This window comes from Botrytis cinerea, chromosome 2 (genome assembly GCF_000143535.2).
Source record: "Botrytis cinerea B05.10 chromosome 2, complete sequence".
Taxonomy (NCBI): Eukaryota; Fungi; Ascomycota; class Leotiomycetes; order Helotiales; family Sclerotiniaceae; genus Botrytis; species Botrytis cinerea.
Genome location: NC_037311.1, coordinates 688,728 through 716,650, shown reverse-complemented (window position 1 = coordinate 716,650; position 27,923 = coordinate 688,728). Strand labels below are relative to the sequence as shown.

Here is a 27,923-nt window from a genome sequence, read left to right as displayed (position 1 = left end):
TGAAGTCAAATTTCAACCATTTCGAGAGATTTTTTTTCACGTGACCATAGAGTCAGCTCCTGTAATACAATGTTGTATATATTAGCGTTCCTCCCAGTCATACTACATCACTTGAATTTCAATCTGTTTCTCCGATATCACTCTTGCAGTCTCCACTGCAAAACGTCATCGAGTAGAAAACCCCTCGACTTAGTTGGAAAGAGTGTGAAAGTTATGGCCTAAGTATGTGGAGATTGATATACAGTTTGACTACAAAGGCATGCGAATATGTCTCTTCGGTTAGCAATAATCAAAATGCGCATATTACTTTTGCTACTTTCATAAGCAGCATTTGATGACGCATGTCGTTATGTCTGCGTGGTTCTTGGCCGGAATAGGACATTGTAAATTATCTCATCTCTTGTCTACTACGCACACGCCTAGATGTTTCTTTTGTGAATTAATACACATCACATCGTCATTCAGCGGTTGGCATCGTGAATAACCTCTTGAGTGACTGTAGTCCATGCATCTTGTAGATTACTATAAGTATTCAAACTGTAAGTTGAAAGTTTGTGCATGATTGAACGGTAATTATGGTAATTGTTTAAGCTTGCCATTTTCAGGCGCAGATACAAAATGAAGAGACAACCATCATTGGGTATATATAGCGAACTAGATAAACACCTCGTAGTAGAAGCTTTCCTTTCCCCCAAAATCTTTCAACCATATCCTACAATCATGAGTACTATACTGTAAAACATCACTTTGCATCCTTACATATCATTACTATTTACACCCGCTTCTTTATTATGCTTTCAATATATCTTGGGTGCTATTCGAGCAGCTCGATCGGTTCTCTCACGCCTACCAGGGCCATGGTATGCTTCTCTGACAACTTTACACCTCAACTATGGATTTTCAAGAGGAATCATATGGAAAAATGTAGAAGAGTCCTATAAGATCTACGGTCCAATATTTCGCCTTGGCCCGCGCCAAATTTGGATCTCCGACAAGGATGCAATGAAATGCATCTTGATGGCAACCGACCTACCAAAGGTGACTATGTACCCCGAAATTTCGCGGGACCGTTTTAGTCCGGGGCTATTTGGAGAAATGTGAGCTTTCCCTTGTCGAAGATGATTTCCAAAAGAGTATTTCTAATATGATTATCCAACTCCATCAGTCGACGAGAACCTCAAAAGCGCTTGAAGTGATTCCTATCGTCGGCATTTTCCGTGTCCTATGTTGACATTCTCGAGTTTCTATTCTCCAAATACCTTCAGGATCTTATCCACCGATATATTGCCTTGCCCAATTCACCATCATCAGAGAGAAAAAAAACAAGCCGGCAGTTACAGACATGATAAATGATCTACATAACGTTGCTCTTGACATGTAAGGGAAACAATATTGTGGGAAATATATAAATACTGATACTTTCTTAGCATGGGTGAATGCTCATTTGGGAAAGGCTTTGGACAAACGAATCCAATCGAGAATATCGATTTCGATCTCGTTAAGAGTACTTGGGAGAGAATCGCATCTGCCATATTCAATGGAATGAGCAAAAGATATCAGGCATGTCTTCGTTTTTTGACTGCACCTTAATTGTCGCTTTCAGCTAGTATCTAGCTAGTTTCTCTACGTGAAACGCTTCCTCAGAAGGATTGGTTGTAAGGTAGAGTTTGATTGGCCGAAGAAAATGATTAGTGTGAGTAGACATCTATGTTATCGCTAAATTGCTGGAGTACTAATCAGAAAGGCGATCAAGGCAGTGACAGAAGAAAGAGAAACTAATCGGGAGAAGGTCCGGCCAGACCTTCTTCAGCACCTGATAGATGAGGGTCAGAACCCAGCCACGAGTATGAAAACGAATGTTAGAGATGCCGTTGATCAGATGTCCGAGATACTACTCGCCGGCTCAGAGACTACATCTGGCAGCATTGCCTGCTTCTTCTTAGAGATTACGAGAAACACAAGTGTCAAAAAGAAGTTACTGAAAAGTCTTCTGATTCTCAGGCCAGAAGATCTAATTATTTCTAGCAAAGTCGTCAGAAATGGAACCGAATATGAGTATCTAGAGGCATGCGTCAAGGAGACTCTGCGGATGCACCCGATTGCATCTGAAATGGGTCGTAGAACAGGGGCAGAGCCAATCGAGCTAATGGGTTATCTCATACCTCCCCATACGGTTGTTTCGGCTTCTTACCGCGAACTCCATCGCAATCCAACTCCCTGGCCTGAACCAATGCGGTTTTGGCCCGAGAGATGGCTAAAGAATCGACCTGAGAGCGTTCCACCCCCTGCGTATGTCGCAGAGTTCTTGAAAATGAAAGCACACGCTGAATATCTTAGTCTGCAAGCATACTATCCATTTTCCACAGGCAAGCATTCCTGCGTTGGTGTAAAGTAAGTCAGAACCTCTTTCTGCAAGACCCTTTTGTCACTTGGCTAACCGAGCAGCATCTAGCTTTGCATGGGCAGAAATCAGAATGGTTACTGCGAATCTGCTCACTCGGTATGACTTCTGTGAGCTCCCGAGACAAAACATTGATTGGCGACAATACGTTACTATGCAATTTGAAGGAGGGTCTTGGAAAGCGTCTCTAATGCCACGTTACGAGGTCTAAACCGTGAATTTGAAATTTAGACTCGTCCATACAGCACTGGTATCTTTCGTTTTGGATTCGTTTCTCTCTGAAATTTTAACAAGTATTTGATCAGTCGGATCCGCAATGTTTCTTAAAATCTGATCCCACTCTTCCCAGTCAGTAGAAACGGCTTGGGTCTAACAAATATGATTATCTTGTCAATTTATACACGTAAAGAGAGTTTGATTTATGTCGTTACGCAAGCACACGCGGTTTACACATTAATTCTCGTACTAGAACATAAAAAGGATAGAAGTTACCGAGTGAATGTAACGCAGATCAGCTTGAGCGCTCTCCCGGCGATTAGTGTTCTGTCTTGAGTTAGATATACCCCAAACTTTCGTTATTTCGAGCAAGCCTTGCAATCATCTAGACAGGAGGATGAAACTGTTGAGCTAGACAGATCACAAACAATCTGCAAAGCTTGAACTGCCAAAAAAAAAAGTTTCAATCAACTCACTTCGATGGATTATATCATGACTATTACCGCTGCGCCTCGGAAATTGACTTAGCTTCATTAATTGACATTTTCACCCGGTTGCAAAACTTGGTAGAAGTTCGATTGGCGGAAAGGGGGTCTTAGTGACACAACGGTACAGGAATGGACACGTTTTCGTATTGGAATTGAGCCAATCAACCCAGCTTCAGCAGCCAAAAAGTGCATGAACAGCTACATTGACTTACATTATCGATATATATATTTAGATAATAAAAAAACGCTTGATTTGACACTTTCGCCAGCGCAGAGATCGACCAATTTCCCAGTTTTCTGTAGAGTAGCTCAGTATCACAGCCGATGAAACCTCTAGATCTCTGTACATAAGTCCTGTCTTGAAGAACTCTAATGAACCTAGAGAGAGCTGCAGCAGAATGTGTACATGATATGCGAAATGATAGCGGCTCAACGAATGCAGTCGGTTATGTGCCATTTCCTAATGTTCAACACCCTAATCGCAATGTTTGAAAGACTCCAACAAGACTGTAGCATCAAAACTTGACTTGGATGGCATAGTTTTTCATCGAATCATCTAAGTCTGTCATATGACTGCGAACACAAACTTCTGTAGGAATATATACTGGCCTGCAAGTGATGTGGGAGCTCCCAGCTCGCCACGACAAAACATGTAACATCAACACACTTGAATCGATTGAGCGTCAGAGAACTTCTTTATTCGGGAGAACACTGTAGGCCCCGCCTTTCAATTCATTCTTTTTACAATGGCGAAAAGAAACTCGCGAGATGGTAGCACCAATTCAGCTCGGCTCGGTTGAATCAAAAATTTCCCTTCAATCTTATCGTTTGTATATGGATTTGCTCAACGCACTCAATCCGTATGTCATATTTAAAACAGCGAAACGAATAGATTGAAAGAGAATTCTATAGGACTTTTCTCCCGGTCACCATATGAGCATTATAAGAAAACCAACCTTGAAGGTTGTCCAAATCTTCAGTAGCCGCGTTTCTACTTTCCATAACTTCATCTTTTGATTGTATCAAGGCCAAGGGACCCAAGTCAAGAGCTTCTATCAGCCCATTTTGAATTCCCTCGAGGATTGCAAGATTGAGGGCTTCTCGACCAGCGGGATCGATGAGAGGACAAATTTGCTCCTCACAGTCTTGAAGATTGTTCCTTTGAAACATTCCGTGCAGAGCTGCTACACTTTTGTTTTAGGATTCAATCAGTTTGAGTTTACTTCCTCACAGGGGGAGAATACATACTTTGGAGTTTTTTTGAAAAGCATTGGCAGTCATATTGAACAGGTTGAGGTAACTTTTGGCACGGCTTGGTGTTATATCACCCACTGTATCCTTTATGGTAGTCTCGTGTCCTGCGCAATCTGCCCACTGTAAATAAACCCCCGACCCTTTAAAAAAAATCAGCATGTGTGATTGACTTGGATTTTGGAGTTTTTATAGAGCAAAGTGATGAGGGTTCGAACTGCAGGCTCCCATTGATTGAAGGATAGAGCCACTATCATCAATCGGGCATTAACCACATCATATTTCCCTATGAACTCTTCTGGAAATGCATCTAGAAGATTGTGCTCGTAAAGTGTGATGTTAGCTGGTATTGCCGCTCTACTCGGGAACATAGTATCGGAAATGTCGAACCCATGGAGCTGGCAGGTCTGTGAAAGGATTTCTGAAAGATCCCGCAGCCATATCCTGTATTAGCTGTGAGTCATTTACCCTTCCTGAAGATTCTTGGCAACATCTCCAACGAAGAATAGAGACTTAATACTAACGCAGTCCCTGTTCCAACGTCTGCTATACGTATTTTATCATGCATTTCTATATTTGGATGCAAGATATATTCAATATCCATCTGCCAAGCACGATATTGCCTCTCCAACCTAAATTTAGACGATTTAGATCTTCTAAACTGCTGGTCTTGGTTGCTTTGAAAACCGACATTTTGGTGACATATCTTTGAGCTTCACCTGTATTGCGAGTGAGTATATAAGTATCTGAGGACATGATCGCATAAAAGTTGTGAAACATAGAATCACTTTGTCGGAGAGGAGTATCCACCATTTTATCTATGTTGGCTGACATTACTAGCGTAGCATGGAAATTTGTGAATTAATCTGATTTTGAGTTCGTTGCGGTGTATATGACAGCATTTGTTTCATTCCCGGTAGAGTTGGAAAATACGAAGTCTAAAGCTATCCAGCTGATCTGCTGTGGGCAGGACACTACCCGCCAGGAAGCAGACTTTCAAATACCTCAATACTTGTTGTGACCGATTTTGTAAAACCATTTCGAAAACAAGTAACTGAAAGTATAACTATAAATGTGCTAGTACTAATGTGTTAGCTCAAATTGGAATCTGAAAAATCTTCTCCAACTCTTTGTATTAATATAAGAAAATACGAGACGACGAGCTGTAGAAATTACATTAATATCCAATGCATTACTCAACTAAGTAATTAATAGATTTATAAAACGATTACAGAATAAGTCTAGACATTACTCTAGAGGAAGAAACAATAAGCAGATAGATCAAAGTAAATCGTTCACATATTCCAAGGTTCTCACTTTATACTGTTAAAGATCAAAACACACCAACGCACCCAACTTGCTAGAACTATTAAACCAAAAATAATCTGATAATGTCGATAAAAATGCATTCATTGTCTGTGGTATCCTTCGCTCTAACATCGGCTCTTCAGGTATTTTTCTCTCACTGCTTTTATTACAACCATTCGACCTTAGTATCAATTAACTCACAAAGATCTTCCTAGCCTCCCATCCTGACCAGCACTGATTTTGTCCCAGAACCAAACTCCTCCCCAGAGATACTTGCTATCTATATTCAGACAACATCTCTATTCCCAAAACCACTCTATTCAGCAAGTACACCTCTTAGCATACTCAAGAATCCCTCCTTCAACTTGTAAACTTCAGTCACTTCCGGCTTAGCAGGTTCACCCGCAGTTCTCCTTAAATGATCCTGTTTCCTTGCTCTCCTCTTTCTTTCAGCAGCAATGGGATCCAATTCATCATCTTCCTCATCCTCATCACTACTGCCTTCGTCTTCCCCATAGTTAATATCCTCGAGGTCTCCTTCGTCCAATCCAAAATCAGTACTCTTGAAGGCTAGTGCGCCAGGTATCTGCTCTACGTTACCTGTGCCTTCTGCCGCCATCTTTTGTCTTGTTTTATCAGAATGCCACTTCTTGCGTGCTTCTTGCCAAGTAATCAATTGATTTATTTCATTGATAGCAACTTCTTTGTTTAGTTGATTCACGCTTACGGCACCTGTGACAAGAGCGTTGATGTCAAGTTTTCCACCCTTGGGACCTTGACGGAGGAACTCGAGGATTCCCTCTATCCAACCCATCAGTTGAGTAAAGAGTCCATTATCATGTGTATGTACTTCATGAACGAATTTGTAGAAATTGTGCTCGTGTCGCTGACATAAATCGATAAATGCTTGAACTGTTTGATTAGGGTCTGCTGAGAAATCTTGCTCTCGACACTTTTCAACAACCTATTTTAAGTACCGTTAGTTATTTTTGTCCGTTGATAAGATGGAAAGACACTCACTCTTATCGTATCCTCAATAAATTCGGCAAAATCAGTGACACTGTCGTACACATTTGCTGATTTATATACTCGTACCAAAGGCTCATAGAAAATTGTGAACAAGTCTCGAAGAAGGCGTAATGTAACCGGTTCCTCAATCATGTTAAGCATCATGGCCTTATCCCGCTGTCTCGTGTACAATTTGAGAAGTTGCTTTAAGTATGAGAATAATTGTGCACCTTGCTTCATCTCTTCATCAACATTCTCCACAGCATTATTCCAAGCAACATAAGCGTTATATATCTTGCCGATTTGAGTCGAGTTCAGGGGCGGTTCGATGTCTTCCGACCTCAAGATGGAGACAATCAAGTCCACTCCACTTTCTTCTGCATCAGCTCTTATAGCATTCTTGAAATCTTCAGAACTACCAGAGAACTTCTTCAATTTCTCACAGAAGACAGGCTCATTGATCTTGCTCTGGAGGCCATCGATAGACTTCTGGAAACTTCGGATTCCATCATTTAAGGTCAAAGAAAAAATCCTCTGCATAAGCGATCTCGCTCCGAAAGGTTGAGCAAGGAAGATGTCTAATATGCTAGACATAACAGCCGCAGGATTAGCTATTCGAATTGCATTCTTGATAATTGTGTACGGTATCATCGAATGTATCTTTTTAGCTTGCGCAAATAATTCCGGAGAGTTGTCTTCTGCAAGGAACAAATGATAAAGAGTTGCTGCTACTTCAATTCGTAACCATTCAGCAAACTTCTGGTATTGAATGCTAAGATCTTGAATGGTTGGCTTATCCTTAATTTCTTTGAATAGTTTGGTTAGACCATTGCTTTCCACGATGTCGCGACGAAATCTAAATTGGTTAGTGGACACATAAATAGAGGCTAAAACAGGAATACGTACTCTTCCATGTATATGTCTAGTTCAGCAGCGCGCTTTCTGGCTATTTCATAAAATTGGTGCTGCTCTACAACCCTCTTTTCGTCCATTAGTCTCCTTCTCTCGACGTCTTCTACATCATCATCGCTTAGTTTGATAGGTTGTTGTGATAGAAAATCTTGCATCGCTCGGGTTCCAGCAATTTGAGGATTGGCAAGAAGGCCACGGAGGAACGCTCTCAAGGATATGCGTTGGTTTTCTCGCCATAGAGTTATGCCCTGAAAGGAATTAGCTCGTGTTATTACAATCTATTAGCATAACTGACATCTGAGTCTGTAACAGGGGTTGAAGGAGGTCTGAGAGTCCTATCTACTGATGGTCGTGGGGATGATGTTGATGGTCTCGGAGATGACCTTCCAAATGATGCTGCTGACCCAGAGCGACGATGATCTGATCAAATTAGTTGTGGTACATTAAAACATGGCAGAAAATTCATTAACTAACCACGGACAGATAAGTTCTTCAGACCAGATTCGGTACCCATGGTCCCCATTGTCGAAACTGAGGACATCGAAGACGCATCGGAATCTTTGCCACCCGTAAGACCACTTATTAGATTCGATGCAGTTGAACTCTCCTTGTTTTTCCGAGGCATTGGTGGAAGAACTTTGCCAGGAAGTTCTGTTCGTAGCCTCTTGTGAAGTCTACTGAAGTCACCATATCGGCGACCGATGAAGTATGGGATCTCCCCCTTCTTTTTAACTCGGAGAACGAATTCCTAAAGTATTATAAGTAGTTGATCCACAAGGTACAGCCATAATTAACTCACGGCATGTTTGTGGTATCTGATGTTTCGTTTGACTTTTGTCGTTCTAACACCCGCCACATTGACATCCCAACCGTGCAAATAATGACCTTCTGGTAGACTCGAAAGAACTCCATGCTCGATAGCACCCGCATCGACAACTTCGAGTTCTGAGAACCTAATTCTCTCCTCATATCCTGAAGCCGTAGGCACACCAGATACCATCATCAACTCCACAAGCTTCTGACATTTTAGAGATAACTTTCGGCGCTTTGTTTCTTCGAGCCTGTCTTCGGACGACGAGATGTGTTTCTCCGCGAAAGACTGTAGGAACTTGCATAGCAGGTTAATTAGTCTTGTTTCCTCAAAAATCTAGAGACTATCTCTTACTCACCACTTGCAATTTATCCTGCCAGAACTCCTTCTCCTTCGCCTTGTCCAAAAATGGAAACTCACGAACATGGTGTACAAATATGTATCTGAGGATAGGCAGCTCGGAATCTAAAGGAGATACTTCCCCGCGATCGGATTTGAATGGGGCGCCGAATCTCTGTAATGCCGTGGGAGAATTCAACTCAGTGATTTCGAACTTCACTTGTTGCGAGATTAATTCGCGTTTTAGATCTGTAGAGAATGAGTCACTGTCTATGCCAGAAAAGAGGGCAGGGTTGTCGAATACATACAATGCTCTTGCTTTCCAGTAAGCGCTTGTCCTTTATCATCTCCAAAAACGCTTCTTGTGGGCGACAGTACGGCACCATTTGCTGCCATCTTGGAGGGAGAGGAAGGAGGAATAGTAGGATTTCTCCCCACAATCGTATTTTCGTCGTTCATCGAAGTGTTCCTTTTGGGTCTCTTGTGGATATTTATGAAGGAAAGAAAATTGCGCGACTCCTAGATTCTTGTGATGTTGTTGCGCGGTTGAGGGATTTCAGTGTTCCAAGATGTTTTAAGTTTTGAGGTCGGATGCGATGGGCTATGCAATGCGTAGTAGAGAAGCTTACGGTGCAGCGGGGTAGTTCATGAATGTCACCACGATGAACGATTCTAAAAATAAGTGACGATCAGATAGAAGTCAAATCACAAGCATTGCCTCACTCGACATTCACAGCAGAAGGAAATGCCCCGGTATTATATAAGGTTCCCATGCACGAGTACGCGTATTGGAAGTTTGGAATCTGTTGACAATGACAATGACAATGCAGGGATATTTGATGAGTGGCTTGTGGAAATGACGATTGATGTCTATCGTGTGCCGGTCCACGGCCCACGGCACCATGCCACCATTCTAGAATCCATAGACTGCATCGAATGCACAGCGCGAGAGGGATTCCAAGGCTGGGAAGGGTAAAGCATTTTCTTCCAAATCTCATTGGACGTGAACCTTGTACAATCATCTCGGCATTCGCCCGTCTACCCATCTACCTAGTATCTACATACGCGAATCGTCAAAACGACCTGCGAATACCTCAGTGCATATGAACGTCACTCCTATTGCGTGCGGTTAATTTGCATGACATGCAACTGTAAGGTTCAACAAAATCATGCTACAGAAGAAGATGGGTAGCTATATGGATTGCCTGGTTGGTTTTGACATCTACCAGCATCCGGTTGCTCGGCATGTCAATATCGTCAGTCATGGGACCGTCGACCCACTGATTTTTTGGTCCCATAAGGCGTAGTATACTTGGAAAAGTGGTACTATTCACAATGAGACTTGGCCTGAGAGATGTAAGCCCCTGTGAGTACATTTTGTGCCAATCAATTATAATTCGTCGAGTACTTTAAGTCTTGGGTCCTCTGCCAACTGCTCTGCTTCCTTGTTGACTTCACTCCCAGGCGTCGAACTTTCCAATATATCGAGAGCAGGCTTCAGCATATTTATGGTCTCATTTTTGGCCTTTTCCAACTCTCTCAGCGCGGTCGGATTAGAAATGTTGAATCTCACAGCCCCATGACCTTGGCCTTTGGAAGGAATATATGCCAAAACGACGATGGAGAGTAAAATGGCTGCGCAAATCGACATCAGAATCCACATCATCTTTAGTCGCTTTCGTGTTTTGTCTTGCCATTCTTCCTCTGCTTGTTCCCAGCCTTTGACGCGCTTTCTCACAACGTCTACCCGCCCACTCAGTGTGTTGATTGTATTTCGTCCTTCCTTCACACGTTTCTCCAATGCTTTGATCTTTTGTTCCTGTGCTTCGAATTCTTCAAATCCTTCCAGTTGTGCTCGACTTTCTTGGACAAGCTCTTCTCCCTCTGTGCTAAAATCCTCATTTAACTGTCTAGTCATTGCCGCCAACTCTTTAAGAGATCCAATCGTCTTGTGCAGATCCCCTAATTTCTCCAAGACGGAATAGTATGTTGCATCTAAATGTCGGGAAGTATTGTCCGCCACGACGTTGACATCCGTCAAGGTATTTCGCAATTCTCTAGTTCAGCGCATTAGTATAAAAGAGTAGAGGTGGCAAGTAAGACAAACGTGGCCATCATGGCGCCCTTTTGTTTCTCAGCCTCGAGTTCGCCCTCCCTTAGAGGTCTTCTCTCGTTGTTCTTAAACAAATCGAAACCATCTACAGCAGAACCTAAGATGCTAGGCCTTTGACTTCCATTCTGGCTCCCATCCGGTGAAACTCCGTCACTTTTTGATTCTCCGGATGGACTGAGACTCTTCTGCAAAGTAGATTGAGATGACTTTTCGTCTTTGTCTCGACGATGTATATGTGGATGGTGATGGTGGTGGTGGTGATGACGATGAGATCGGTGAGGTTTCAGGGGAGGGGATGATACCTCAGATACCGACCGTGTGACTTGGTGACGAGATTTGTTTGGAGAAACATATTTGGATCCCTCGCCGTTGGAAGACATGACTCTTTTAGTTTGTGATCAGATGTTGTTCCGTTTCATCTTGAGATTCCCATGGATGCATGTGCTATGAAGCTTGTATGGCGAGATTTAGTGACCATTAGCGCAACCATAGGGCGGCCGTTGGCACATCGTCGTACAAATTCGTTCATAAAGTGTAGGCACTGTGTACAGATGTTGAAAGGACAAGCTAATCAGATCAATGCAGGAGATTTAATGGAAAACTGAGTCCTTTGATTATTTCTGATAGTATTTATCATCTATTTGAAATAGCTAATATACCCGAGGTCCTTACTCCTGATTGAATCTTGTTGAATCGTTGTTGAAGTTTCTGTTTGGGCAATATCATACATAGCTTCCTCCAAGAAGCTTCGCTCAGTCCGGATTGACTTCGTCCTCGATGATAGGAGATAGCCCTAGTTTGTGCTGCTGTATCCGACTTTCAGTAGCCATCTGTCATGCCGTCAATAGCTGGATATCGCTCGACGTGCTATATGTGACTTGCGCAAATCAACCATGCCACCCATATCAACCGACGCTTTCAATGTGTTCCAAGTTATTCCATGCGCCATACTCCGTCCAGGAAGATTATCTATCATGACTTCAACATCTTGTTTCTCTTCTCTCTTCTCTTCAATCTGTCAACACGCTTCTGATGCATCTTTTCGGCCATTTTCTCGTATCGTTCTCTCTCCTCTTTGTTGGCGCGCTTCTCCTTGATTTTGGTAATATGGGCCTGTGACAATGATTAGATTCGATCAAGATAGAGCTGAAGCGGCGCTGACCTGTCGTGCAGCTTCTTTCTCCTCCTTCATCTCCTTTTCTTTGGCCTTGGTGGCTGCTACAGCCTCATCGTTTGCCTTTCTCTTTTCATATGAGGTATTTCCAGCCTTTGGTCGGAAAGCTTTCTTCACAGGATGCCATTGTTTGCCTAAGTATCTTGAGTTAGAAACGTGAAACCCGGGAAGGAATTGGGAAGTATCCATTGGAGCGCATGCGTACCATTCTTGCGCATTCCTTGTGGAAGGACGGCCGACTCAGGTGCAGGAGCGGAAGGGGCCACTTCTGTTGACATTTTGATCTATGAAATGTTGAGCAGATATTGAGCAGTGGTCTGGATATTCGTGTGTGAGGACAAAGGTTAAGGGATTTATTTTGGGGCGTTATTGATCGTCGTATACCAAATGATTCGTCGATAGGAAATACAAAATCCAAGCATACAAATTATCAATTACTGTACGATGCAGGAACTTTTTTTTTCTCGTTAACCTTACTGATAAGCGTGATTGACTTGCTTATCAGCATCAGCCGTATGGATGGATGGATGGATGGATGCATTATTGCCCACTAGGTACTAGGTATGTATTATAAGTTAATTAGGTCGTATCTATAATTTGTTATTACATTGTGCTAATAATAATAAAGTGACTAAGCTAAACTCATCTGGACTCTTCTCTTTCAGCCCGAATCCTTTGCGCCATTTTTTTCATGATTGCCTAGTAGATGCAATGTATATAAAATGATATAAACCTATGTAAACCTGTATAAACCTATATAAACAACGCAATCCGTTCCACTCGAGTCAAAGTCCTTCACCAGATCACCGGTAGATGTACGATTGTTATCCTTCCTTTTCATCGCCGGCGCCTCCCCTCCGTCCACACGTACTGATCTTGTCTTGTTTCTCAAATCCCCAGCTTTCTTGCAACATCAGGCCGGAACCGACTGCCAACCTGCAAGAAAAAGTTATTTAGATTGTGGAGACTTTCGCAGATTTTCAATCTGATAAAAAAATAGCCCCATCCTCCCCCCCACCTCTCTTGAAAGTTGACAGCCCTCCCAAGATGATACTACGATAATCGGACTTCGCTTTCCTATCCACGACATTCAACTCTTCGAAATAACTCCACTAGTACCACTCTCGAGCCACTGCATATATCTATTACCTTGGCACATCCGGTCTACACTGTCTACCATGTTCTTCTAGCAATGTGGTTGGCTTGTTGGGGATCAATTCTTCCTTCTTCGTTTGTGGGCCGCACTCTGATTTCATAATATTACGAGTTCACGGCAATAAATTACGAGAGAGTAAGAGAGACCTGGGCGCAACCCATTGTTGCAGAGAAAATCTTGTCCGTAGAAGACTGCAGATATCTTGCAAACAACCACGCACATCAACTGTTTCCTTCTTATTTTGCAACTGGTATTCATTTGCAGCGTGGAGCAGCACCCTCGTTATCCACACAGCGCACAAGGAATCCCAAATCTGCCGTGTCTCCTCAACTTATAAAGAGCGATCTAAAGCCCCTTTCGCCTTTTCGAACTCACTTCTCGACAGAAGTAGCAGAAAGTCGAGCCCAAAGAATACACACATTGACATAAGCAGTTAACGGTTTCTTACTCTACTGGAAACATATCCCTTTGCTTTCGCATAAGAAAACTACGATCCAGTCATAATGGCAGCAACTATGACAGCGGAATACACTCCCGACACACCCCAGAAAGCAGTATCCAAGGGAAGAGAGGCTCTAATGAATTCCGTCGAGGATTGCCTCTTTGGTTCCGTATGTTACACCCGTACAAGCTGGGCAGGATGATTATTAACAATTGAATAGATTGCTGGAGTGGCTGGGAAATATATCGAATATCCTTTTGACACAGTGAAAGTTCGACTACAATCACAACCCTATCATCTTCCATTACGTTATACAGGACCTCTCGATTGTTTTAAACAATCAATTCGCAGCGACGGGTTCTTGGGGTTATATAGGGGCATTAGTGCTCCACTAGTTGGTGCTGCTCTAGAGACTAGCAGTCTTTTTGTTTGGGAACAAGCCAGTAGAGAAGCGCTTCTCAAGGCTGGAATATACAAGAGAGATCAACCACTTCCTCTGGAGGCATTGTGGATGACTGGTGCACTATCCGGTGCCCTTACATCTTTAATCCTCACTCCCATTGAATTGGTTAAATGCAAAATACAAGTTCCGGCGACCACGCCAAATGGTTCAGTTCCCGTCGCTGCAAAAACCGTCTCATCCGTTATTCGCGAGGTTTGGCACCACCAAGGTATTCGCGGATTTTGGAACGGGCAGCTAGGTACTCTGATCCGTGAAACGGGTGGATGCGCCGCCTGGTTCGGTAGCAAAGAGACTGTTACTTCTTTGTTTCGAAAGCTGAACGCTAAAAATGCCCCCCAAAATTCTTCCTCCATTCTATCTACTGAACTAGCACCTTTACCTTTCTGGCAACAAGCTCTCGCTGGTGCCTCGGCAGGCATGTCTTATAATTTTCTCTTCTTTCCCGCAGACACCATCAAATCTCGCATGCAAACCGCCTCTACTTCATCTACAGCACCACGCACCACATTCATGCAAGAAGGTGCTCTTCTTTGGAAACAGCATGGTCTGAAAGGCATGTATCGTGGTTGTGGTATCACGGTTATGCGATCAGCACCTAGCTCTGCATTCATATTCATGATTTATGATGGATTAAAGAGCCGTTTCCATTTCTCTTAGTACTTATTCCCCATTTGATTACTTACGGCACGACGCGCATGTACATAGGATTGGAACGTTTGCCGCTTTCCACTTTGCACATCACATTTTATTATACTAGGTGGCCGGATATACAAAAACCAAACTCGGGTCTGTCATTTTGGCTTTCGGTTATGAAAATCTTGAAACTTTATTGGGGGCGGGCGTTGGAGAGGCGTTCAGGGGTATTATATCATAGATCTGTGTAGTCATTCGGTTGACTCGGAAAGTAGGGGGTAGGAGTGAGAGTGAGATAAGCCGAACTCGGGTAAATCTCTGATTAGCATGAAGGATTCAGAGCTACGATGTCGAGTTAAAAAAAAACACCTCGAGAATTGAGTAAGTCGGTTTAGCGTTGCAACTTTTATATATCATAGACGGGACCAGATGAGATAGCATGGAGTAACGTGGTATTATAGAACTTAGAATTTGGAACTTTGTTTTGAGAAAAGGTGATTTTGTTTAGATTGAATGGATTTCTCTGTGTGTTTGATGTTCGTTTATTTCATGTGCTTTGGTTTGGTGATGGTGATGGTGATATGTGGATGTTTGTTTCTTTGCTTTTGCTTTCTTTATTAGTATAGCTAATATTAGCGGGTGGGTAGGTGGATAGGTAGCTAGGTGGATAAGTTTGGTTGGTTGGTTGGTTGGTTGGTATACTAGTATTTTGATACTGGAATGGGAATAAGTGGTATTTATACTATATATCTAGCTGGGTATTTAGATATTTATTTATTTGTGTGAGATGTATTTATTAGATGGGTGGATGAATGGATGGATATGGATATGGATATGGATATATCTATACATGGTTGTGTATTCATTCAAGTAGATGCAGATATGGATATAATGTATGTATGTATATATATTCTTATAGATGATTGTGTATTGAAGTAGATATATGTGTGTATATATCAATTGAGATTATTATAAATAAATAGACAAATAGAATAACTAAGTTGTAGTTATAACACCCAAGTAGAAAGAGTAAGCGAGACAACAATGACATCCCTGATTAAGAGGGTACTTTTTCTTCCCCGTGTTATCCACGAGATGAGTCGAGGTGGAGTTCAAGTTCAGTGTTATATGGCGAGTGAGATGTGTATTGGTTTATGCATATGCATCGGTGTGTGTATAATCAAAAGCCAAAAGAGAGAGCATGGAGCATGGGGTATGGAGTATGTAGCATGGGGGATATCGCAGCATTGTTGTTACTGTGGAAAAGAAATAATTCATGATTAAAAGCTATGGTATATTATCTGAAGACGATTAATTCAACACCGTGCGAAAAGCTGAGTTTGGTGATAGAATCGGAGCGTGTTGAATATGCGATGATTTTCTCGAGACGATGACGGACGCGTTTGGGGATTTCAAGGCGTGCTCGTTCGTGACATGTATCCCTTACTCTTCCTTCTCGTCCACGTACTTGGTTCCCTTGCCCTTGGGACTCTTCGCGACTTCCTTGTCGCTGATGTTCCAGTCGTTTAAGTAGCCGACGCCGGCGCTGAGGTATGTGGCGAATCCGAGCCAGCCGACGTAGGGAGCGAGGGCCCAGGCGGCGACGGAGTCGACTTGGCTCCAGATGTAGGTGAGGTAGGAGACGGTTCCGGTGAGGGCGACGATGTCGACGGTTGCGAGGATGGGGCGTTTGAGAGAGAAGAAGAGGGGCATCCAGATGAGGTTGAGGCCGAGTCTGTGGCAGAGGGAGATGAGGGGTTAGTGACGGGGGTTTGGGGAGTTTTCATAGATTGATGATGGTTGGAAAGGGGGGGGGGGGGAGGGGGGTATTTTTCTTTTGGGGAATGCCGAGGGAGCTTCACTTACTGGATGGTGTAGAGTGTAGCACCTTGTTTGAAGAGGAGATGTTTTTCGGTCGAAGCTAGAGGAGATAATCCGGTGGAGTAGGCGCGGTAGGCAGAGTATCCCATGAGGCCGTAGAGGAGAGTCCAGGCTGGACCGAAGACGTATGGAGGGGGGCGGAAAGGGGGTTGTTTAAGTGCCATGTAGGTCTTTTGAGTTTCTTTTGCTGGAGAGGGTGTTAGTAATTTTCTTGAGTGGGGAACTGGCTTCACATAGTATATCATCTCGTCTAGAATACATGAGGAACAGGTATTTAGGAACTATGCACTCGTTGTAGATGAATCCACAATGAAGCGGCAAAAGATCAATACTTACGTCTAACTGCGAAGCCAATTGCAGATCCAAGAGCAACGGGTAAGAGAACCGAAGCAGTTGGATTGGCAAATATGGCTGCCGGCAGCGTTAAGCTGGGAACGAAGGTCGTCATGGTGGATGGATTGGGGTTTCTGATGGATGATGGAGCGGGTTGTTGATGGCGACGTGAAAGGAAGCTGGGAGTGTGAATTGAGTGTACGTTGTCTTTATATCCTTTGGTGGTGGAGAAATCAGTTCATCCCCTCAATGACGTACGCCGCTTGTTATGCGAAAGCAGCACTTGTGTGTGGAGAGAGAAAGCTGCGAAACCTCGGTTTGAGGGGTGGGAGTGGATTGGAATGGAATGGAAGGGGACATTGGGATGGTTGCATGTAGCTATTTATTGCTTGCTGGCTTATTTACTGGCGAACGAGATGCTGTGTAAATATATATATATATATGTATATGTATATGTGTATATGTAATTGTATATATCCCGACTTATTACAGCCGTGCTTCAATGAGATCTGAGGAACAAGATAGCAACTGCTCGTGCGAGTATGATGATAGAGATCTTCGCACCTACTACCGAGCTCGAGCTGGGCACCTACCATGCTACCTACCTACCTCAGAGCTTGGTGAGTTCAATTAATTTGCACGTCGTATCGCACACGAGGAACTCCATACAAGATCTCAATATGGAGAACTGCATCTGGCTGCTTGCGGGAATGGATTGGATGTGATTGGCTCTGGTGCACCCCTGGCTTGGAATCCTTGCTGCCACCATGTTCTCGTGAACCCGTGCTAGCGATTGGCTGTGGCTTCACGTATCGTGGGTGTGCAACGAAGAGTGTCACATGATTGGTCTCTGGGCCGGTCTTTGCATTAGTCACACAGCTTCCCCGTTGCGGCCGTGCCCACATATTCTGGATCCTAGAGCCAATCACGAGCCGTCACCGTCGTGTCATGTGCTTAGCCGAGCAAGCTAAGCCGCATTTGCAGCCCCAATTCCGCCAGTGCGATCCCCGCTAGTCTCCTTCCGATATGGACTGTGCTGCCTGCCCTAGTCCCTCTTTGGGGAAAGTTTCTGATCAACGCCAACTCCTCGCGCGGCTAGTCCAATGTCCTACTTACTAGGGAAGCATGTCAAGAAGCGCGAGAGCTCCCTTTGACCAGTCGCCCGAATCCAATCCTCCGACACTGCCCTTTATTAATCAACAACACCATCTATCCAATATTGATTTGGTAGAGGAGATTTCTTCAAAACAACCGTTGATCATATCTGAATCTTGTTCGTCAGTCCTATTCTTCTACTCTTCTTACACTTTTGTCTCCCTCCAAAAGAAAATGAAAAAACACCACAACACCATCGCACCCAGAATCCTTCTTCTGCCCCCATCATTATCATTGCGATAACATCTACAGCAATTGCTTTTCTTCTTCCTCTTCTTCTTCTTGATCGATTCATTCAAAGTCTATCTTGAAAGCAAATCAAGTTGATAATATCACATCATATCACATCACATCAAAATCAATTCCGAATTCGCATATCCATCCATCAACAACAACAAGTTGTCGTCGTTTTTTATCTTGCCATCTATAGGCACTGAACTTTTTTAATCTTCTTTTCTCTACTCTGCCTCTTCTGCCTCTTGTCTCCCTGTTGAACGTCGCATTTTTACTTCCCCCATTCAAACATGCACTTGTTGATTCTATTACATTTTTGAACAATCCTCTAACGGGCAATCATGTTATCAAACAGCAGTAGCTTCGTTGTCAACACCTCCTCCCGACAATCACCAGGTGTCACTTGACAATCGCAATCGACAAGAGCCGATTACCTACTTCGATTTCGTCAAAAGAGTCTCTGATAACGAAACTGTCCTACCAGAACGGCCGACCGGTCCATTACCTGAATATCGAAAGAAGGGCAAAGGTGGAGTAATTTTGGGCGGCACCAATTACATCATGGACGGCTACGGAAATTACAGTAGAGAGCCACCGCTCGCTCGTTCACCAACTGAAAGAACAAATTGGGCGGGGCGCGATGATGGCTTCAGAAGTGTTAAGATTGAACGCGACGATGGTTTTAGAGGTGCCAGACCTGACCGCGACCGTGAATCTTTTCACCGCGGCAGATCTCCTGGTATGTCGCATCTTTTTCTTATCTTAATGATTTCACCTCTCAATGCTTCGTTACAAGGATGCATGATATCTCCTGAGTTGACATCCTTCTTTTATTTGCTCTCCTGCTTACATAGTTGTTCCTTTAGTCGGTGGTGATAGACAACGTCGAAACACACGCGACCGCGACCGCTCCAGATCTCCAGTAGACCGTTATGAACCTGTTGGTAGAACAAGAGAGAGAGAACATGATTACCGATCATCGAGAGACCGCGAGGACCGAAGACGAGTTGCTTCACCGGCTCCAGCCAATATTGATCGATGGGTACCTGGTCAAGATTCAGGTCCCCCTCCTCCAATTACTGTAAACCCACTTGCGGATCCAGTCATCCTACCTTTTCAGGTAGGCTTTTCGTACTATGGAGAATGGTGGCGTACAAACGAAAAGATCAAGGAAGAAAAGGAGCGCATCAGATGTCACAAGCGTGGTGAAATCTTCAGGCCTCGCGAAGAAGACCGCGATACTGAAAAGGGTCGCATCCAAGTTGCTTATGACGCGTATAAAGAAGAGCTCCAGGCCAGGATGGCACGTACCTTTGTACAGGAGCACAAAGGTGAACAGTGGTTCATGGAAAGATACGTACCTGAGATGCGAGACGCTCTACGCCTACAAGTCAATGAGTTTCGCCGCGGCAACTACAGCCAATGGGAACAAGATCTCGAATCCGGGACTTTTGATGAGTATTCTTTAGAAGGCATCCCAAAGAGCGAAAGTAACGGAACGGGCGGAATCATTGAGAAGGAAGAGGGAGAAACAACCGCGGCCAACGAAGTTCTTGGTGTTGGTGACCTGGTTCCATCTAGAGGCGGTGATATCCGAGACGAGAATGCTTTCCAGCCTACATTGCTCATCAAGACGATTGCGCCACATGTTAGCCGTTCAAATCTCGAATCTTTTTGCAAGGAGCATTTGGGCGAGGATGAAGGCGGTTTCAAGTGGCTTAGTTTGAGTGATCCAAACCCAAGCAAGCGTTACCATAGAATTGGCTGGGTTATGCTTCACCCTGCACCTGATTCGGCTCCCATTCTCGATCGACCTGAAATCAAAGATGATGAGGAGGAGGGTGATGTCCCTGCGGAACCAGCAGTTCCACTCACCACTGCCCAAAAGGCGCTCGAGGCTATCAATGGAAAGACCGTCAAGGATGAAGTCAGAGGGGATTTCACCTGCCATGTCGGTGTCCATGTACCTCCCAACCTCCCACGTAAGAAAGCACTGTGGGATCTGTTCTCCGCTCCCGAACGTATCGAAAAGGATCTCGATTTGGCCACCCGCCTGGTCAGCAAATTCGAAGAAGATTTTGGTTCAGACTTCAATGCTGTATTAAAGATTGAGGAGAAAGTAGATGATTTAAAGAATCAAGGTCGTCTTCAGCCACCGGTCACAGCCCCTACTCCAAAGAAAGGCAAGACATCGAAAAATGGACTTGGTCTTGACGAAGCAATGGATGAAGGTGAAGATTTCGAGGAGATGGAGGAAGGGGAGGAAGAAGAGGAAGGTGCTTTCGATTTCGAGGACGTCGACGACGATGAACTTCTCGTTAAGAAGAAGCAGCTTGATCTCATGGTTGAGTATCTGAGACGTGTCTTCAACTTTTGCTTCTTCTGCGTTTTCGAGAGTGACTCGATCCATGAACTCACTCGAAAGTGCCCTGGAGGACATCTCAGACGACCACGTAATACTCTCACTACTTCTGCTAAAGCAGCTGCTCGCGCTAGTGCATTAGGAGATGTATTCCCAGGAAAGGTCAAAGTTGAGGACAAGATGGATATGGATCCCTCTTCTCCGGATGGTGAGCGCAAAATTAATCCCCGAAACAATATTTCCAAAGCAGAACAACAACTTCAACGCGCTTTCAATTGGGTCAGAACGTTTGAGGATAAGATTATGCAAATTCTGGATCCGGACAATGTGGATGTGCGAAAATTGGGTGGAAAGCCAACTGAAGAAGCTCTGAAGGAAGAGCTGGTCAAATTCGTGAAGCAAGAAGATGACCACAAATTCAGATGCAGAGTTCCAGAATGTACCAAATTGTTCAAGGAAGAGCATTTTTGGAAGAAGCACGTCGAAAAGAGGCATCCTGAGTGGCTGGAAAGCATTAAGTCTGATGTAAGTTATTATTTCTACCCTTGACAACGACCTAAGCTAATCCATGTGTAGTTCGATCTGGTCAATACCTATGTTCTTGATCCTGCACACATCGCTCCATCGAGATCAGATGCCAATAGCAATGGGCATTTCCCTCCTGCCAATGGCCATATGCCAGCGGGTACTCCACGAGGTTTCAATCTTCAAAACTTTGGAATGAATGGAATCAATCCCATGACAGGCTTCGCGCCTTCTACCGGTTTCCCGCCATTCCTTGCCGGACATGCTGTTCAATCACCCATGGGATGGGTTAGTGGCTCTGATAATCGTGGTCCAGGTCCCATCAGAAGAGGTGCTGGTAGATATCAAACAAATAATCGAACTGGCCCTTATGATCGCCGACCCAATCAGAATCATCAAAACCGCGGGGATCCAAATGCTGGTAGATTAAGCCCTCTCACTGGTGGCGACCGTGGCGGTCGTGGAGGAGCACACCGTTTCCCGGGAGTTAGTGCTAATAACCGATGGGGTGACGGAGCAGCGCCGAGTGGTACAGCTACCGGACCCCGTGAAGCAACCGCCGGCAGAAGCTTGAAATCTTATGAAGATCTTGATGCTGTTGCTGGAGCTGGATCCGGAGAGCTAAATTATTAAATTCGAGAAATGAGGTTAGGGTGGTTTAAAGTGGTTGACAAAAAAATTGATATCTGGTGCTCATGGTAAATGATTTCCATGAAATGTCCGATTGGGGACAACGGAGAAAATTTGGTAATGGAATGTAGCAGTGTGCGTTTGCTTTTTCAAAGTTTCCTTATGGCGTTAAAACACAGTTTGTGCAGGAACAGTTGCTTTGCATTTTCCAAAGCTTTCATTCTTCAATTGAGATTTTTTTGCTGTTTCCCTTCTTTGATGTATACTAAATTACGGACATGGGCTCTTTCGTATGCTTGTATTCTTCAAAATTAATGAGATAAGTTTGCAACAGTGTAGATGATTGCCATTTATTGAGGTGTTTTCAAAAATCATATTAATTATTCTTTTCTATTGAGGTGAGTTGTGAAGACTTCTGATTGATAGATAATCTGAGCTTCGAGCGTGAAGATGATTTGATATTAATATTGATTTACCCCAAATCATCAGAATGGGTTCGACGAGTGGGATGATCAAAGCCATATGAAATTACTGTACATCCCTACGATTTTAATATTAAGATTTACCGATTGGGATTTGGACTGGAAGATGCCATCTGCGGCACAGCATATTATTAGATTGCAACGGGTGTAGGGGGCAAGGGGGCAAGGGGGGAAGATTATATAGTATAGGTAGTTAGTTGTAGTTTGATTGGAGGAAGAGTTGGGTGAGTGGGAGGTAGTAGGAGGGTGTAGTGGGTAGTTGAAGGAGAACATGTTATGTGTGTGCTTGCTTGTATGTGTATATAAACAGGATAGGTAGGTAGGTAGTCTTCAATATGTGTAGTATATACTTGGATTGCCTTGGATTGCATTACAATGGACTGCAATGTGATGGATTGTTCTAGTGAGAACGCATAATGCTTGATATTGATGTTGATATTGATATTGTGTATCTAATTATACGTGTATATATATACATATACACACATATATACATATACATACACATATATATACACACGCACACATGTAAAACACGTGATATCACCCCATGGTAAATATCCCCAATCCGCTCTAGCGCTGTCCCAAAACGTCCAAATGCCAAAATTCTCAGGTTCATAATCGTTTTTCCCCCCTGAAACTCGACTTACACCGCCGCGTTATCTCCCTATACAGACGGCCCCACATTCAAAATCAACCAAGAGGACTTTGCGAAATTCGAATTTGAACACTTGCCAGCAAATCCACTCTTTCACCCAAATAATACCAGCATTGCTGAGAGAGATCGCGCAAAGGGAACATCTTTTGCCATAGCTCAACGACGACGACACCTTCAACTTAACTCTCTTCCCTCATTCTCTGCCATTGCCCATTCCCATTTACTCGAGAAAAGGATAATTCAAGATGACTCGCGGAGAGGTAAATAAACAATTCAATTCTGACTTGAACAACGCACTACACTGCCTCCCTCACACACCAATTGCTTCACTACTTCCCTCGAGTAGCATATCTCGTCTCTGTCTACTGATTCAATGTATTCGCGTCGCAATGATATGATTGGTAATTGACAAAGCATTCATTATAGATTCTTCACCTTCATATCGGTCAAGCTGGTACTCAGCTTGGTAACAGTGCTTGGGAGTTGTAAGTGGATTAGATACCTCGACTCGAGTATACTCGGTTGTATACTAATCTCCTTCTTTTTCAGATATCTTCTGGAGCATGGCCTCTTACAAGATGGTCGTCCTGACCCCGAGGCAAAGGCCGTCCACGAATCTGGTGAACTCGATACAGTCTTCACTGAAACCGGCAATGGTAAATACGTACCTCGATCCATCTTCGTCGATCTCGACCCATCTCCAATCGACGAAATCCGAACTGGTGATTACAGATCCCTCTTCCACCCCGAACTTTTGATCAGTGGAAAGGAGGATGCTGCCAACAACTACGCTCGTGGTCACTACACAATTGGAAAGGAGATCTTGGATGGTACTTTGGACAAGATTCGTCGCGTTCTGGTGAGGGAATACTTTACATGATGTTTCATGGGCGCTGCTAATTTTCTGCCCCCAGGATAACTGCTCTTCCCTCCAAGGTTTCTTGATCTTCCACTCTTTCGGTGGTGGAACCGGTTCTGGTTTCGGATCTCTCTTGCTTGAGCGTCTCTCCACCGATTACGGCAAGAAATCCAAGCTCGAATTCGCAGTTTACCCAGCCCCAAGAGTTTCTACCGCTGTTGTTGAGCCATATAACGCTGTTCTCAGCACCCACAGCACCATCGAAAACTCCGACTGTACCTTCTTGGTCGATAACGAGGCTGTTTACGATATCTGCCGTCGCAACTTGGACATTCCTCGTCCTTCATTCGAGCATCTCAACAGATTGATTGCTCAAGTTGTCAGCTCCATTACCTCGTCACTTCGTTTCGATGGTGCTTTGAACGTCGATCTCAATGAGTTCCAAACTAACTTGGTTCCTTACCCAAGAATTCATTACCCATTGATCAGTTACGCTCCAGTTATTTCTGCTGCTAGAAGTTCCCACGAGAGCTTCAAGACTCAAGAATTGACCCTCCAGTAAGTTTTTCTACTTTAGTGTTGATATATTATACTAATTTCACGTAGATGTTTCGAGCCAAACAACCAAATGGTTGTCTGCGATCCCCGCAACGGAAAATACATGGCTGTTGCCCTCCTCTACCGTGGTGATGTCGTTCCCCGTGATTGCAACGCCGCTGTCGCTTCCCTCAAGGCCAAGACATCCTTCAACCTCGTCGAATGGTGTCCAACTGGTTTCAAGCTCGGAATCAACTACCAAAAGCCTATGTCCGTTCCATCTACCGCACCCAACGATGGTGCCCTTGCTTCAGTCGATCGTTCCGTCAGTATGTTGTCCAACACTACCGCTATTGCCGAGGCTTGGTCAAGATTGGATCACAAGTTCGATCTTATGTACAGCAAGCGTGCTTTCGTGCATTGGTACGTTGGTGAGGGTATGGAAGAAGGAGAATTCAGTGAAGCAAGAGAAGATTTGGCTGCATTGGAGAAGGATTACGAAGAGGTTGCTGCTGACAGCTTTGATGCTGAAGAGGGTGAGGCTGAGTATTAAGTTATTCAGTCCGTATATGACATTTTGAGCTTTGCGTCATTTTGATCCATATGGGGTGGTTTGTGTTCTGCGAATATCCGAAAACGAGCGTCTGATTATTCGGTGAGGTTGATAAATGAATGGAGGGATGAGATAGAGCGTGTCTTGTTGGGAAATGAGAGATGAGATGAGAAGAGATATTTTAGCTTGCTAGATGATATTATGAATAGTCGATATGCAATATAAATATGATTCTCCATGACACAAGTGATTTCAAAAATCATGTAGTGCGCTGTGCGGGAACTTTGAATTGATCTTGACTGAGTAGTTCTGGGCTCCAAGCACTACTAGGTGTGTGTTTCCGAGGTATTAAGTATTGCCTCGTTTGTCGTCTATCAATACAACTATCTACCATTCAAGACATTCAATTACTCGCTTATTATAGAGCACTAGATCATCCTTCTTCTGTATTCGTTTCCACACCTTGATTTGAACTAGAATAATGAGTATTGTAACTGTGTGACAATCATAAGTATGACTTCTGGCATAACAGTACAGTTAGTTAGTTAGTCGCATGGAAAGTAAATGTTCTACATCCATCATTCCATCACATTGGAAGGAGTCGCGAAATGTTGATGTGATGATCTTTTTGGGGGAGGGGGGGGGGGGGGGGTTTGGAAGTGGATGTTTTGATTATTTGGTGGGTGGTGGGTGATGGGTCGTTGAGTTGTAATATGTAATATATGATGTGAGGCTAGAAATGGTGGTGGGGATAATTGGGTTGGGTTGTTGATGGTTATTAGTTAATTGGTTGGGTTGCATTTTGCTTCGGCTGTTTTTTGGGGTGAAGGGGTTTGTAGATGATTCGTTTATTGAAGGAGAGCTCTCGAAATGAGACGAGTGGTTTCTGCAATGGTCGTCTGGAAAACTTACTCAATCTCGCTGTCGTCCCGTTGTTACTTGCTACTTCGAAACAGCCAGAAATGGATCGATCGGAAAAACGTAGTTTGGCAGAATGATAATCGTAGTTTGGCAGAATGATAATCGCATTTTGGGGGGGGGGCGGGGGGGGGGGGGGGGGTTTAATCGTTTGGGATGGGTTTCTTGGTGTAGGTGGGAATGCCTTGCGATGGAATATTGTTGGGCTATTGCTAATTATTGTACCGACTTCGGATTAATTCATGGAATCGGAGGGGGGGGTTGAGGTGGCTGTTCAAGGTAGCTCGCCCTCTATTGTGTGACGCTCTCTGGTATGTCCGGCTTTGGGAAGCAGCTTGTGGCGTTCATGTTATACTTCATAGAATACTTGGAGTTGGCGGTGCATATCTTGCCTTTGCTTTTTTGCTTTCGCTTTCGCTTTCGTCGGTATTTGTTGGTTTGAGGAGCGTACGAAAGACGTATTGTAGGTCCTAATTGTCTATATTGTATTCTGTCTAAAGAGCTAGCGATGTACAGGAAGTATTAGGTCTTATATAAGCCTATTGAAAGAGCTAATCTCTTTAGCATTCGCTTAGAGTTTTACTGAAGTAGTCATTGAATTGAAGTCATTCACTGCGTTCACACGGTATTGATCTCTGAACTTCTGAAGAAAGTTGAAAGTATTAATCGCTCATTCAATTGAAGAGCGGGGAGCTACATTATGGCTAGCACCATTATGTTTATCTTTCTGCTTGTTCTCGGTATCTGCCATGTCGCCGTCGCTGACAACGGCATGATTGGCTTTGGTCTCACGATGTTCCAAAACCTTTGTTGTCAAGCATGTCAGGATTCTTTATCCGCACTTCAGCTGAGTTGTACCGCCTTTGGAAAAGATGATGTTTCATCCATGGATGTGTCGATGCCTAAAATTACGGCTATGGAGTTAATGGCTAGTGATGAGTGCCACGCTACGAATATGCCATGGTTACAAACAATGGCATGCTTTATTCGATAAAATTGTGACGCCGATGAAAATAGCACAGAGAAGCAAGCCAAATGTTTTAGCACACAAGTAGCTGCGGGCGCTTCAAGTACAACTTTTCAAGGGGGTCTACGTGCTATGGCTCCGATGGTTGGATTGGCGGAAGATGCGATTTGGTTAAATTTCACTAGTTTGGTGAATAAAAATACGTATTATGCAACTCATGGTACGGAGAAAGAATTCGCGAGATACTCGTAAGTTTTCTATCCTTTACTTCCATTAGTCTATATCTTTTTCGAGACTGTGTACTCATCAATCAATGTAGGGTGATTCTTTATCTCACAATTATTGGCATCTGCATCGGAAGTGGAATCTTGGCACAGACTGGAGCTTTATTTCCTGCATTTCAGAAACGAGTGAACAGCTCGGTTTCCGGTCCAACCTTCAATAAGATATATTCCTTACTGCTCTATTTGGTTCTCGACATCTCGGACCTTTACCTGGCAATGTCGGTTGCTTGCCAAGCAGAGCACTCAGCATCTCCATCGGCATCTACGTTGTCTTCACCGTGGTTCTCTCTTCCATTTCCTTTCGCTCTTTCTCGCCTAATACCTTCTTCGCATCCCCTCAATTCGAACTCTGCGAATATGTGGAAAATCGAACGGGTACTTCAGGTTTCGTCAACATTAGCATTTCTATTTTGTTCGCGGGGAGGAATAACATCTTGATCGCTTTGACGGGATGGAGTCGAATGACTTTTTTGACGTTGCATCATTGGACGGCGAGACTGGCCGTTTTGCAAGCTGTGGTTCATTCGATTTGTTATACTATGGAGTTTTTTGAACCGGGAGTGGCGGAGAAACGGCTTATGCTGCGGATGCGGCAGAACCTTTTTTATGTATGTATGTTCGTTGTTTTGTCGTTTTCCTGTTAAGTGTTTGGGTTCGTTCTGTGCATTTACGGGAGAACAAGAAAAATCCCGAAAAACGGGAAAATTGTCAACTTTAGACTCGGGTTTACTAACATCTTCTATTGTAGTGTGGAATTATTGCAACAATAGCACTTTCATTAGTAATCGCCTTCTCCGTTCTTCCCTTCCGCATCAAGTTCTGTGAAATCT

General features: G+C 43.8%; 8 protein-coding genes across 12 annotated transcripts; 4 read left to right on the top strand and 4 right to left on the bottom strand.

The window, feature by feature from the left end:
• Positions 1 to 590: 590 nt before the first annotated feature.
• Positions 591 to 2,813, top strand: BCIN_02g01860 (hypothetical protein). 3 transcript variants are annotated; one of them, XM_024691164.1, is made up of 6 exons: positions 591 to 1,097; positions 1,166 to 1,377; positions 1,428 to 1,693; positions 1,754 to 2,289; positions 2,338 to 2,391; positions 2,453 to 2,813. In XM_024691164.1, the coding sequence occupies exons 3-6, from the start codon at positions 1,685 to 1,687 to the stop codon at positions 2,610 to 2,612; spliced, it is 759 nt and encodes a 252-aa protein (XP_024546932.1). In that variant the 5' UTR covers positions 591 to 1,097; positions 1,166 to 1,377; positions 1,428 to 1,684; the 3' UTR covers positions 2,613 to 2,813. The 3 variants fall into 3 exon arrangements, with proteins under 3 accessions (XP_024546932.1, XP_024546933.1, XP_024546934.1); XM_024691162.1 differs by having other exon boundaries at positions 1,754 to 2,391; XM_024691163.1 differs by having other exon boundaries at positions 1,754 to 2,391; positions 2,446 to 2,813.
• A 2,901-nt stretch (positions 2,814 to 5,714) lies between these two features.
• On the bottom strand, positions 5,715 to 9,486 carry BCIN_02g01850 (hypothetical protein). Its single transcript, XM_024691161.1, has 8 exons — positions 9,043 to 9,486; positions 8,754 to 8,983; positions 8,384 to 8,692; positions 8,059 to 8,332; positions 7,880 to 8,004; positions 7,579 to 7,832; positions 6,685 to 7,528; positions 5,715 to 6,628 (listed from the first exon to the last, which is right to left on the bottom strand). Exons 1-8 carry the CDS (start codon positions 9,191 to 9,193, stop codon positions 5,981 to 5,983), a joined length of 2,835 nt encoding a protein of 944 aa, XP_024546931.1. The 5' UTR covers positions 9,194 to 9,486; the 3' UTR covers positions 5,715 to 5,980.
• Positions 9,487 to 9,583: 97 nt separating this feature from the next.
• Positions 9,584 to 11,286, bottom strand: BCIN_02g01840 (hypothetical protein). Its single transcript, XM_001558884.2, has 2 exons — positions 10,842 to 11,286; positions 9,584 to 10,791 (listed from the first exon to the last, which is right to left on the bottom strand). Exons 1-2 carry the CDS (start codon positions 11,225 to 11,227, stop codon positions 10,125 to 10,127), a joined length of 1,053 nt encoding a protein of 350 aa, XP_001558934.1. The 5' UTR covers positions 11,228 to 11,286; the 3' UTR covers positions 9,584 to 10,124.
• Positions 11,287 to 11,402: 116 nt separating this feature from the next.
• Positions 11,403 to 12,560, bottom strand: Bccgr1. The gene is made up of 3 exons (XM_001558885.2): positions 12,227 to 12,560; positions 12,010 to 12,155; positions 11,403 to 11,960 (listed from the first exon to the last, which is right to left on the bottom strand). The coding sequence occupies exons 1-3, from the start codon at positions 12,297 to 12,299 to the stop codon at positions 11,820 to 11,822; spliced, it is 360 nt and encodes a 119-aa protein (XP_001558935.1). The 5' UTR covers positions 12,300 to 12,560; the 3' UTR covers positions 11,403 to 11,819.
• A 109-nt stretch (positions 12,561 to 12,669) lies between these two features.
• Positions 12,670 to 15,250, top strand: Bcort1. The gene is made up of 2 exons (XM_001558886.2): positions 12,670 to 13,788; positions 13,840 to 15,250. The coding sequence occupies exons 1-2, from the start codon at positions 13,681 to 13,683 to the stop codon at positions 14,737 to 14,739; spliced, it is 1,008 nt and encodes a 335-aa protein (XP_001558936.1). The 5' UTR covers positions 12,670 to 13,680; the 3' UTR covers positions 14,740 to 15,250.
• A 386-nt stretch (positions 15,251 to 15,636) lies between these two features.
• Positions 15,637 to 17,535, bottom strand: BCIN_02g01810 (hypothetical protein). Its single transcript, XM_001558887.2, has 3 exons — positions 16,933 to 17,535; positions 16,582 to 16,783; positions 15,637 to 16,450 (listed from the first exon to the last, which is right to left on the bottom strand). The coding sequence occupies exons 1-3, from the start codon at positions 17,042 to 17,044 to the stop codon at positions 16,159 to 16,161; spliced, it is 606 nt and encodes a 201-aa protein (XP_001558937.1). The 5' UTR covers positions 17,045 to 17,535; the 3' UTR covers positions 15,637 to 16,158.
• Positions 17,536 to 18,018: 483 nt separating this feature from the next.
• Positions 18,019 to 22,218, top strand: BCIN_02g01800 (hypothetical protein). 3 transcript variants are annotated; one of them, XM_024691160.1, is made up of 4 exons: positions 18,019 to 18,202; positions 18,677 to 19,057; positions 19,185 to 21,205; positions 21,257 to 22,167. In XM_024691160.1, the coding sequence occupies exons 1-4, from the start codon at positions 18,055 to 18,057 to the stop codon at positions 21,836 to 21,838; spliced, it is 3,132 nt and encodes a 1,043-aa protein (XP_024546929.1). In that variant the 5' UTR covers positions 18,019 to 18,054; the 3' UTR covers positions 21,839 to 22,167. The 3 variants fall into 3 exon arrangements, with proteins under 3 accessions (XP_024546929.1, XP_024546930.1, XP_001558938.1); XM_024691159.1 differs by having other exon boundaries at positions 18,674 to 19,057; XM_001558888.2 differs by having other exon boundaries at positions 18,019 to 19,057; positions 21,257 to 22,218.
• A 735-nt stretch (positions 22,219 to 22,953) lies between these two features.
• Positions 22,954 to 25,205, top strand: BctubB. Its single transcript, XM_024691158.1, has 5 exons — positions 22,954 to 23,235; positions 23,402 to 23,460; positions 23,525 to 23,834; positions 23,890 to 24,392; positions 24,441 to 25,205. Exons 1-5 carry the CDS (start codon positions 23,221 to 23,223, stop codon positions 24,922 to 24,924), a joined length of 1,371 nt encoding a protein of 456 aa, XP_024546928.1. The 5' UTR covers positions 22,954 to 23,220; the 3' UTR covers positions 24,925 to 25,205.
• Positions 25,206 to 27,923: the final 2,718 nt, after the last annotated feature.